Source organism: Pseudophryne corroboree, chromosome 7, assembly GCF_028390025.1.
Source record: "Pseudophryne corroboree isolate aPseCor3 chromosome 7, aPseCor3.hap2, whole genome shotgun sequence".
NCBI classification, from domain to species: domain Eukaryota; kingdom Metazoa; phylum Chordata; class Amphibia; order Anura; family Myobatrachidae; genus Pseudophryne; species Pseudophryne corroboree.
Window position 1 is genome coordinate 69,908,789 of NC_086450.1, and position 12,062 is coordinate 69,920,850.

Genomic DNA, 12,062 nt, shown 5'->3' on the forward strand with positions numbered 1-12,062 from the left:
GCTGCCATGGAGCCCAGCACCCAGGTAGTAGAGGCACCACAGGCTTTATCTGGATTTGTTAGAGATAATCTTCCTTTGCAACCATAGGGGTACATAGAGGTGCAGGAACCAGAGTTAGAGAGTGCTTGACTTCTTTCCACTCAGTATCCCCCAATGGATGAGAGAACATTACTTCATCTTCAATGATCTAAACCCATCTGGTGGTATCTGTGCTATAAACTTGTTTTCTAATGCTGCTTTCACATTGCAAAACCTGCTTTTGAAATGGTTCTTAAAACGGGTCTGAGCAGTTAAACCCCCTTCACATCGCATGTTGTAACCAGTATATTACCATTTCATTACCGTTTTGGTACCTTTCACACTGAACCCATTTCACCCATAGAAAACAGTGGTCGTCATTTTAAATGTTTATTTCCTGCTTCTGCCTGGTGACATCACACATGAAGTCAGCCTATCACCTTCTGGGGCTTGCAAATACCGTTTCAGACCCCTTTCACACTGCACAATGAAACGTGTCTGAAACGGGTTGGACCCTGCTTTTACCGTTTCAAAATACCGGTATTTTGCAAACGGTAAATTGAAGGTGACCCTTTCACATCGCAGCTCGAACCGTTTAGGAAGCCTTAAAAATCAGCAATTTACCGGGTTCAAGCTGCGGTGTGAGAGGGCTATGAGAGTGTTTGTGGAAAACCTCCTCAAATGTCCACACCAAGTCTCAATGCGACAGTCAAAGTCTACTAGCACCTATCTGGGAACCAGCATTTTAGGGGAGAAAAACCCAATGTAATAACCATAGACAACTTCACCCTTTAGTTACTCTGCTAAATCAAGTTCTAATTGAATCTAGGTTGACCACATTTATTCTGTACCCCAACATACAAATCTTCACCAGTGGCAGAAGTTCTGGAGTCAATGAGTCGGCTACCGCTGGACGCCAGCCCTGACGGGGCACCTCCTCCATTGCTCCAGTGGCAGTGATGAACAAACAGAACTGAGTCCTCAGTCTTACTGCATGAGGAGCCCTGCAGCCACACGGGTGTCAGGGGAGGAAGCAGGGGGTGGGGCACCTGTGGAGCCTGATGAGCAGTCACTGGTGAGTATCTCCATACAGTGGGCGTGGTGTAGGCAGAGCAACTCCCACTACACACTAGTATGGAGAGACACTGATCCTAGGTCCTGTGTGCTTCAGGCTCAGGGGTCTATTCATGAAACAGTGAAAAGAGTGGAGAAGTGAGCCAGTGGAGACATTGCCCATGGCAACCAATCAGCTGTTCTGTATCATTTTGTAGTATGCAAATTATAAATGTTACTTCTATGGTTATTGGTTCTAACTTTCCTCTGGGTGACTGGGATAAATGTACACCACTGATCTTCACATTAGAGATTTTATTCAGACAGAAGTGTGGCTCCAGGTGACAACACACATGGTCACTACTCAAACAAAAGTGTGGAACCAGAGGATAGCACAAGTGGTCACCAATCACAAACTTTCTAAATATCACTGATTGAAGTCATGGTAAGACTGAATTAATCTAGACACCAGCTCTGCATACTCCTCGAAGGAAACCTGTCCATCTTTATTCTCATCCACAGTTTTCAGGATGATGTCCACATATGACGGATCTTTCTGGGTCTGTAAGAGGAAGGGAGAGGGTTAGAGATCAGGATTACAGTTATTAACCACCTCTTATAGTTACATACCACCACTTCCCAGTGAGCCATGAGCTGTACTACACAGCACCCTGGGGCATCTGAATAGATTTACCCTTTAAGAGTTTGACATTGTAGTATCTGGTGGGGTAGATTTACTACAGCTTCCAAAACAGACCAGCTGTGGTGTTGCTGAAGGCAACCAGATTCTAGCTATCATTTCCATATTGCATTCTAGAAAATGCTAGACAGAATCTTATTGGTTGCTGTGGTCTTGGCTTTATGAAATCTACCATACAAGAATCCCTTGTGGCACAGACTCTAGAACATTACTGCACCTATCCAAAATCTTCAAGACATGACCCATGGGAGGTGGATCAAAGAGCAGGTTATTCAAGTTCTCAAAGCTAGGAACCTCTTTACCATCCCCCACACATCATAAGGCCGCCTTTAGTTCTGTCTCCAAGAACTAGTGCCCAGAAGCTCAGTTTACAATACTAAAGTTCTGATTCTATGGGAACCCAAACCATTCCCAACACTTCCACTTGGTGTTCCAACCCACAAACCAGTGACCACTGCTACATATACGACTGTCCATCTCCTAGATAACCCTTTTGGCACACATGTCCCCATAGTCCTACAGATGGTCTCACCCACTCAGGAAGCTTCAGCTCCTCCTGCAGCAGTTTCTGGAGCTCTCCCTTGGTCAGAAGGTTCTGGTTACCTTCCTGTTTGGAGAATTCATAGAATACAGCGATCATTTCCTCTAGGGCAGTTTCCAACTGTGTAGGCATCTCAGGGTAGGTGGGTTGTCAAAGGCTGGGAGCTTAGGCTGTGGTAAGGCGGGACAGCAAGCTGCATATAGAAATATGGGAGGTTAGAAACAGACAAAGTGGTATATTTACTAAGATTTGTGTTTTTGCGGGGTTTTTTTTTTTTTTTTTTAAGGGTGTTTGAACTCGAATGGTATTGGGTGCATTTTACTGCAACTTTTTGAATCCCGATATGATCATTCACCAAGCTGCCGATTTTTCCAAATTCATATTTTCCGATGTCGATGTGATTCGTAATGTCAGGCAGTGTTTTACGGGAGTGATGAGTAAAACACTGCCTGACAAAACACAAGGAATCCCGGCCGGATCTGCAAGATCCGTGCAGGGCTTCATTGTGTACCTTAAGGTGTTTAAAGTGTTAAATTCAGAGAAAAAAAAAAATTGCGTGGGGGTCCCCCCTCCTGAGCACAACCAGCCTCGGGCTCTTTGAGCCAGTCCTGGTTGACAAAATATGGGGGGGGGGGGGGGAATTGACAGGGGTTCCCCCATATTTAAACCAGCACCGGGTCCTGGTTCAAAGAATATGGGGGACAGAGCGTAGGGGGTCCCCCGTATTTCTTAAACCAACACCGGGCTCCACTAGCCAGGTACATAATGCCACAGCCGGGGGACACTTATTGTGGTCCCGGCATTACATACCCAACTAGTCACCCCTGGCCGGGGTACCCTGGAGGAGTGGGAACCCCTTAAATCAAGGGGTCCCCTCCTCCAGCCACCCATGGGCCAGGGGTGAAGCCCGAGGCTTTCCCCCCCATCCAAGGGCGGCGGATGGGGGGCTGATAGCCAAGTGTAAAAAATCAGAATATTGTTTTTAGTAGCAGTACTACAAGTCCCAGCAAGCCTCCCCGCAAGTTGGTACTTGGAGAACCACAAGTACCAGCATGTGGTGGAAACCCGGGCCCGCTGGTACCTGTAGTACTACTACTAAAAAAATAGTCTACAAAAAACAGGACACACCGTGACAGTATAAGTTCATTACATACATGCACACCTATGTTCACACGAGACTGTCCTCTTCTTCATGTAGAATCCTCAGGGTACGCCTATGCGCTCCATTGTATCCAATGGTGGGAACTTTGCGGTCAGCGGTTGACCAAACTCACCGCTGACCGCAAAGTTCCCACCATTGGATACAATGGAGCGCATAGGCGCTCCATTGTTTCTCTGCTTCGCCCTTGGGTGGCTGGAGGGGGGACCCCTTGATTTAAGGGGTTCCCACTCCTCCAGGGTACCCCGGCCAGGGGTAACTAGTTGGGTATGTAATGCCAGGGCCGCCGGGACCACAATAAGCGTGTCCCCCAGCTGTAGCATTATGTACCCGGCTAGTGGAGCCCGGTGCTCGTTTAAAAAATACGGGGGACCCCTACGCTTTTTGTCCCCCGTATTTTTTGAACCAGGACCAGAGCCCGCTGCTAGTTGATGAAATATGGGGGAACCCCTGTCATTTCTTTTCACATATTTTTTCAACCAGGACCGACTCAAAATGCCAGAGTCTGGTTATGCTTAGGAAAGGGGACCCCACGCATTTTTTTTATTTTGTTTTTACTGTAAACACACCCTTTCCCATAGATACCCATGCACAGATCTCACCGATCCGTGCATAGTTATGCAAACTAGACTAGAAAAATAAATGTTATGGTAAGAACTTACCGTTGATAACGTGATTTCTCTTATGTCCACAGGATAACATTGGGATATTGTCGAGCGACAGCGAAAAAGGCACCAACACGGTCACAAGCTTTCTGGCCTCCCAGGATGCATTGGGGCCTCCACTATATAGTCCCGCCCCCTGACTCAGTCAGATCAGTTCTTTCCACAGCGATTATAGGCAGGAACATTAGGTAGAGACCTGTACAGGCGATAAGAACACACATGCACACCCTTCCATACAAGAAGGAAGAGGTTTTTAGTGTTTGTCTAGATCCTCAAATCAGATGCGTCCGGGTGGGATCCCTGTGGATATAAGAGAAATCACGTTATCAACGGTAAGTTCTTACCATAACGTTTATTTCTCTGGCTGGGTCCACAGGATTATCCACAGGATAACATTGGGATTCCCAAAGCCATTTTAGTGGTGGGGACGCTCCTGATTGCACAGGAGGACCTTTCGCCCGAAGTCTGCGTCATGAGAGGCAAAAGTATCCAAGGCATAATGTCTGATGAATGTGTTTATGGAAGACCATGTGGCTGCCTTACATATCTGTTCTGCTGATGCACCCTGTTGTGCTGCCCAAGAAGGACCTACCTTACGTGTAGAGTGTGCAGAGACATTAGCCGGAATAGGGAGATCTGCATGAGAATAAGCTTCAGATATTACCATTCGGAGCCATCTCGCCAGCGTCTGTTTACTAGCAGGCCAACCTCTCCTATGGAATCCGTAGAGGATGAAGAGGGAATCTGTTTTTCTGATGGCACTAGTACGATCTATGTAGATTTTTAAAAACCGGACCACATCCAGTGACGCTTCTCCCGCAGATAGTCCCGATACCTGAAAAGCTGGGACTACAATCTCTTCATTCAGGTGAAACTTTGACACCACCTTTGGAAGATAACTAGATCTCGTTCTGAGAACTGCTCTGTCTGGAAAAAAACTTAGGAAAGGAGACTTACATGATAATGCTCCTAAATCTGACACTCTTCTGGCTGACGCCATTGCCAGTAAAAAAAGAACTTTAACCGTTAACCACTTAAGATCTGCTCTCTCAAGTGGTTCAAACAAAGGACCCTGGAGAAATTTAAGAACTAAATTCAAATCCCAGGGAGCTGCAGGAGGAACAAATGGAGGTTGAATATGTACTACTCCTTGGGAAAAAGTATGTACATCCTGTAGGTCAGCAATCTTCTGCTGAAACCATACAGTCAACGCTGAGACTTGCACCCTCAAGGAAGCAACCTTCAACCCCTTATCCAATCCTGCCTACAGAAAATCCAAAATTCTAGCTACTTTAAAGACTCTTTGATTGTAATTTTTTCCAGAACACCAATGAATATAGGCTTGCCATATTCTATGATATAGACGGGCCGAAGAAGGCTTTCTTGCTCTAAGCATGGTTTGGATTACTTGCTTTGAAAATCCTTTAGCCTCTAAGATAGAGGTTTCAACAGCCACGCCGTCAAAGACAGGCGATCCAGATGACTGACAACAAGGACCCTGCATTAACAGATCTGGATGTTGAGGGAGCAGTATCGGTGCTTCCACAGACATTCTCCACAGATCTGTGTACCAATGCCTTCTTGGCCAAGCTGGAGCTATTAGAATGATTGCTCCTTTTGCCTGTTTTATCTTTCTCACTACTCTGGGTAACAGAGATATTGGAGGGAACAGATATGCCAGCTGAAACCTCCATTCTACTGACAGTGCGTCTACCAGGACTGCTCCTGGGTCCCTTGTTCTTGATCCGTACCTCGGAACTTTGTTGTTTAGACGAGACGCCATAAGGTCTATCTCTGGTAGACCCCATCTGTTCACCAGTATCTGAAACACTTCTGGGTGTAGTGCCCATTCAGTTTCCTGAATGGTGTGCAGACTGAGAAAATCCGCTTCCCAATTTAGTACACCCGGGACAAATACTGCTGACAATGCTGGGAGATGGAGTTCTGCCCACTTTAGAATGGGAGTAACTTCCTCCATCAGACTCTTGCTGTGAGTCCCTCCTTGATGATTTAGGTATGCTACTGCCGTCGCATTGTCTGAACGGATCTGGACTGGTCTTCCTTGTAGATTTTCCTTTGCCTGAACTAGGGCCAAGTAAATGGCTCTTATTTCTAACAGATTTATTGGCAGGCGACTTTCCCTTGCGGTCCATTTTCCCTGGAACCATAGGCTTCCGAGTACCGCCCCCCAACCTTGCAGGCTGGCATCTGTCGTCAGGACTTGCCACTCTTTTATCCAAAAGGGTCTCCCCTTGTTTAAATGGTCTGTCTGTAGCCACCATGTTAGAGACCTTTTTACATTTACTGGAATCTTTATCATCTGCTTCTTTATTGTTTGATGATTTCCGTTCCATTTTGTCAAAATGAGATGCTGCAATGGTCTGGAGTGGAATTGCGCATATTCCACCATGTCGAACGTTGATACCATCAGACCCAACAGTCGCATTGCTGCATGGACTGACATTGTCTGGGCTAGCAACGCTTCCTGAGCCATGACCTGCACCTTGACTATTTTCTTCTCTGGTAAGAGAACTCTGTAGGTCTGAATCCAATATGGCTCCCAAATGAACCATCCGCTGTGATGGATTCAGGGACGACTTCTCCCAATTTATGAGCCACCCGTGTTTCTGTAAACAAACTATCGTCTGTTGGAGATGGCTCAACAGTAAATCTTGCGACTGTGCTAAGATTAATAGGTCGTCTAGGTATGGGAATATCCTTATCCCTCGTTTGCGCAGACAAGCTGCCATAACCACCATGATCTTGGTAAACACCCTGGGTGCTGTAGCTAGCCCGAAGGGCAGAGCTTGGAACTGGAAGTGTTCCTTGAGGATGGCAAACCTGAGGTAACACTGATGTGATAGTGCTATAGGCACATGTAGGTAAGCATCCCGCACATCCAGAGATACCATATAGTCTCTCGGTTCCATAGCCAACATTATGGAGCGTAACGTCTCCATGTGGAACTTCGGGATCCATATGAAATTGTTCAACATCTTCAGATTTAGAATTGGTCGATATGACCCATTTGGTTTCTGGATTAGAAACAGATTGGAGTAATACCCCTGTCCCTTTTGTGATGGAGGTACTGGGACAATCACACCTGACTGCAGTAATTTTTGGACTGCTTCTTGCAGGGCATTGGCCTTCAACTCTATACGAGACGGGCTGGTGCAAAAAAATCTTTGAGGAGGCTGCCTCGTGAATGGGAACCCATACCCCTGAGATACTACCTTCTGCACCCAGGCATCCGTTGTTGACTGTTGCCATGTGTGTGCAAATTGCAGGAGTCGGCCCCCAACCCTGGAATCCTCCAGGCGGAGGCCAGTCTCTTCAGTCTGAGGGCTTCTGTTCAGGTTTGGAAGCTGGCTTTTTGCTAGCCCACTGCTTCCTACCCCTGGATTTAAACTGGGGTTGTTTAGGCTCCTCTTTACCTTTCGCTTTGCTTTGCCAGCGAAATGAGCGAAATTTTAAACCCTTGGATTTAGGGTTGTAGGTAGCCGGAAATATGACCTTCGATTCAGCCTCTGACTCTAGGATATCCGATAAAGGTTTTCCAAATAATATATTACCCACGAAAGGCAATGCTTCCAATTCCTTCTTGGACTCCGCATCTGCCTTCCAGGTTCGTAGCCAGACTGCTCTGCGAGCAACTACTGCCAGGGCTGAAGCTTTAGAAGCAACAGTGCCTACATCAATGGCTGCTTCTTCTAAATACAGGGCAGATTGTCTTAAACGGCAAAGACGATCCTCTTGCTCCCTAGTAGGAGAGGGGATGTCATTCTCTAGTTCCTCTATCCATTCGCCCATTGCCTTTGCTACCCAGGCCGAAGCCATAGCAGGTCTTACCACTGCACCCACAAGAGAAAAAATATTTTTCAATAGGCTCTCTACCCTCCTGTCTGTGACATCATTCAAAGAGGTAGATGACAGTGGCAAAGCAGATTTGTGCACGAGTCGCAGAACATGTGCATCTACTTTTGGAGGAACTTCTCTCTTCGAACAATCTCTAGCAGGAAATGGATAATAAGAATCCCATCTCCTAGGAATCTTATACTTTTTACCGGGCGCTGCCCAAGACTCATCCATCATTTCCGTCAACTCCTGTGACGCTGGAAATTCAGCTTTCACTGACTTTGTTCGTTTGAATACAGGTGCTTTTACTTTTAACGCCATCTTAGCTGGTTCTTCCAGAGAAAGCACAGCCTTTACTGCATTAATGAGTTCAGCTACATCATCTGAACTAAAGCTCTGCGACTGATCATCATACGGAGTTGAATCTATTGTTTCCGCATCATCATCCGATGTATCCTTGTGTAGTCTGCCATACAGACGTATCTGTCTTAGTCTTACCTACCCCTTGGTTGCTTGTAGAGGCTACTGGAACCAAACCATAGGAAGGGAGCTGCATGTATGGGTTCATAGTGTAACCTAACCCCTGAGGTGGTGCTACTGGAGCTAACCTGTCTGCTATTGAAGACAGAGTCTTTGCGAACATATTCCATGGTGGCTCTACTGGAGGTTGAACTAACTCCTGTTTTTTACTTCGCTGAAAAGTGAAACAGTTTGCACACAAACCCTCATAAGTGACCAATTGAATCATATCAATTACCCCTGACTTACAAGATAAGCATGTTAGGGCTGTAGGAGTGCTTGACAAATTCTCCTCATCACTTTTGCCACTCAGACATTTTTTCTGATATTGACTACACAATTTTGTGACTGAACCACACCCTATAATCAGTATATAGAGGTGAAATCAATCTGACCACAGTGCACCTGATTTGAGGGTCAGAACAGGACTGACATTACACAGAAAAGTTAGCACACATACTAGCAGTCAGTCACATGTTAAAGCATTAGACATTGTCATATGAGAATACAACCTCCATAATAACTTATACATAAGTAGGAAAATTGTACTTCTGTTTAACTGGTTCTTTTTCAACATAACATGCAGAAAACACAGTAATATACAGGTCTCATATGCAATAGGTACTAAAAATTAACAGTGCACACTAAGAAGTAGAAGGAATTTTTAGTACTGTATACCCTGCCTCCAGGGAGCGGGATACAGGGAGACTCACCACACTTCCATATCCAAGCAAAGACGCTCGAAAGACGCCGAGTGGATTCAGACGCTACTGGTGTACACTGCCGCTCTTAGTAACTGATAACGGACACGGACGCTCACCAACGGACACTGAGCGACTCCACGTGCATGCAGACACTAAAGGCCTGCGACTCGGTCTGGCGGGTTTATATCCAGTGTACACAACCGCAGCGTCTAAGCTGCGACCGAGTACCCTCGTGGTAGCGTCTGAGCCGGAAGTGAGGTCATTCAGTTCATGAAACGAGAGACCCGCGGGAACTGGCCATGAACTCGGAGGAGGGACGGCCAGGAGAGCGTCTGAAACCCCCTGTTGACTTAAACTCCCAGGATCGCGGCCTCACCTAGTCCTGGCGCCTATGATCCCCGGAGCGTAGCGCTGTCACACTCGAGATGTTCGGCGCATCAACACGCTGTTTGTAGTCTCCACCAAATCAGCGTAGCTGTGTCCTGACCCCTCTAGTAAGAAGAAGTCCATATACTCACTGTCTCCCCATGCTCCGGCCACAGCCTGGTAACGTCTGCTGGACCTGCTAGAACATCCAACACAGACGCCCGTCGAGACAGCACTGTACCGCGAAGGTAAGCGTTGTTGCGACCCGGTGGAGAGTTGTTGGAGCGACTCTTTCTAATACACGTTTAAGACGCTGTTAAGAGAAGTCGCTCAAACCAAAACAGTAAGTCTATAAAAATAAAGTAATGAAAACTTGAGGCTGCTTTCACAGCAGCCCTGACCATGCGGCTTCCTGCCGCACCAAGCAAAAAACTGATCTGACTGAGTCAGGGGGCGGGACTATATAGTGGAGGCCCCAATGCATCCTGGGAGGCTAGAAAGCTTGTGACCGTGTTGGTGCCTTTTTCGCTGTCGCTCGACAATATCCCAATGTTATCCTGTGGATAATCCTGTGGACCCAGCCAGAGAAAGCAGGTCTATTTTTTTGCTGCTTTTTTTAACGATTCGCAAAAAATTAGACCTGCACTTGAGCACTCAGAGACTAACACCCAAATACGAATGAATAGTGAATACCCGTATTGTATGAAATAACAGCCGCGTTTGACCGATGGTCTATTCATTCGTATTTCAGAACTTTGCCATTAAATCCATTACGAATAAACCAGACACTGCCGAGATTTGTGCTTAGTAAATTCCCGGATTGGGACTTTGAGGAAAAAAATAAATAAAATCGGACAAACTCGTTTTTTTTGTAAATATTGGCAAAAGACGGGGTCAGAAATGATAAGGTCTCCACGACCTTGGATAGAGATAGGAGTTTCGAGAATTCTCCAAATCCCGTTTAGTACATTTATGTGAAACTAAAATAATGTGAAAAATTCCCTTTCACATTTCAGTAAAAATAATGTTGATAATTAGGCCCTTAGTGCTGGTCTCAGCATCCATATTAAATTGAAGCTGAAGCAGATACAGACTTGTCCTACCTGAGGGCATCAGTAACTGGAGCCAGCCTGCACGTCATGTACTAGCCACCAGATAACGTACTATGGGGCAGATGTATTAAGCTTGGAGAAGTGATAAAGCAGTGATAAGTTGATAATGCACCAGCCAATCAGCTCCTACCTGCTAGTTTACATATTGGAGCCGATTGGCTGGTGCATTATCACATTGCACTTATCACTGGTTTATCACTTCTCCAGGCTTAATACAGATGGAGCCTCTCACATCTAGCCTTCTTTACTGCACCTAGGTGCACCATGGTTTATTAGCATAAGCCTCTCATCTATTGTTCTCAGCTACAATACAATGCAGAGAGAATACAGCAGGAGATTAAGTCTGACAGCACTGCCTCTGTAATGCTATTAGAAGGATAGATGAGCATGGCTCCATCTGTGTGAATATCAGATCATGCAATTTCATTTATAGATATCTCCCAAACGAGTCAATGCAGTACATCACACTAGTATATGGTTTCTCAATTATGAAAATTGTATATGTATATTGCTAAACAGTATAGTTACCATTAAATGGTGTAATACACTAAAAACAGTCAGTTTGGTACCATCACCCCCCCCCCCCAGCATTATCTGCATAGATTACAGAGCAGGTACCAAGACAGTCAGGGGAGCACATCTAAGTGATAAGAATATTAACCTATAATATACAACTAAAAAAGCAATGACATATTTCAGTGCGGGATATATATGCACGGTTAGTAGAATCTAGCCAAGACAGACAAATGCAGGAACCACATCCAGCCACCACCCAATTTCATTATAGACTCAGATGTAGAAATCCCACTATAATAATGAAAGGAAAGTAGCCAACTATAAGCAATGCAAGACTGTGCTAAGGGCCAGGTATATAGCGGATGGTGCAGCACCTGTGTCAGGGTATATCTGTGCAGCAGATAAGTGACATACTCGGTGAGACAGGTAAGTAGGGGAGAAAGTCATGAATAAGTGATCAGTCTTTGAAGTATGAACAAAGGTCCATGGTGAGCAGGAATGTCCCAGGTGGGACCACAGATACCAGCCAGACCACCCATACCATTACCTTACACAGTTAGTACACCAGCTTCCTCAGAAGCATGTGAGGTAATGACTGAGCCAGGTATATAAGTATTATCCTTAATTGGCTAATGGGCTGCACATGTAATTAGCAGTAATTAGCACACACACAGCAGTAGCTCTATACATAGGCTTTCCATACTAACGCTATTATTATTATTATTACATTTTATTTATAAGGCCCCACATGTGTTTCGCAGTGCCGTACAAAGGACAGTACAGGGAGACAAAACATAGCATTACAGTAAATAAATAACAGAAATAGAGTACAGGTAACAGAGCACCACACGTTC

General features: G+C 45.6%; 1 protein-coding gene across 2 annotated transcripts; it reads right to left on the reverse strand.

The window, feature by feature from the left end:
* Nucleotides 1–1,371: 1,371 nt before the first annotated feature.
* On the reverse strand, nt 1,372–11,811 carry LOC134943381 (protein S100-Z-like). Of its 2 annotated transcripts, none has more exons than XM_063932264.1 (3): nt 11,756–11,811; nt 2,304–2,505; nt 1,372–1,633 (listed from the first exon to the last, which is right to left on the reverse strand). In XM_063932264.1, exons 2-3 carry the CDS (start codon nt 2,442–2,444, stop codon nt 1,499–1,501), a joined length of 276 nt encoding a protein of 91 aa, XP_063788334.1. In that variant the 5' UTR covers nt 2,445–2,505; nt 11,756–11,811; the 3' UTR covers nt 1,372–1,498. The 2 variants fall into 2 exon arrangements, with proteins under 2 accessions (XP_063788334.1, XP_063788335.1); XM_063932265.1 differs by having other exon boundaries at nt 11,761–11,804.
* Nucleotides 11,812–12,062: the final 251 nt, after the last annotated feature.

What these genes read in the sequence shown, in the direction of transcription:
- LOC134943381 (XM_063932264.1), bottom strand. Translation starts at nt 2,444, where the DNA reads ATGCCTACACAGTTGGAAACTGCCCTAGAGGAAATGATCGCTGTATTC. An exon ending in AGCTGAAGCTTCCTGAGTGG is followed by an intron (nt 1,634 to 2,303) that starts GTGAGACCATCT and finishes TTCCTCTTACAG; the next exon opens with ACCCAGAAAGATCCGTCATA.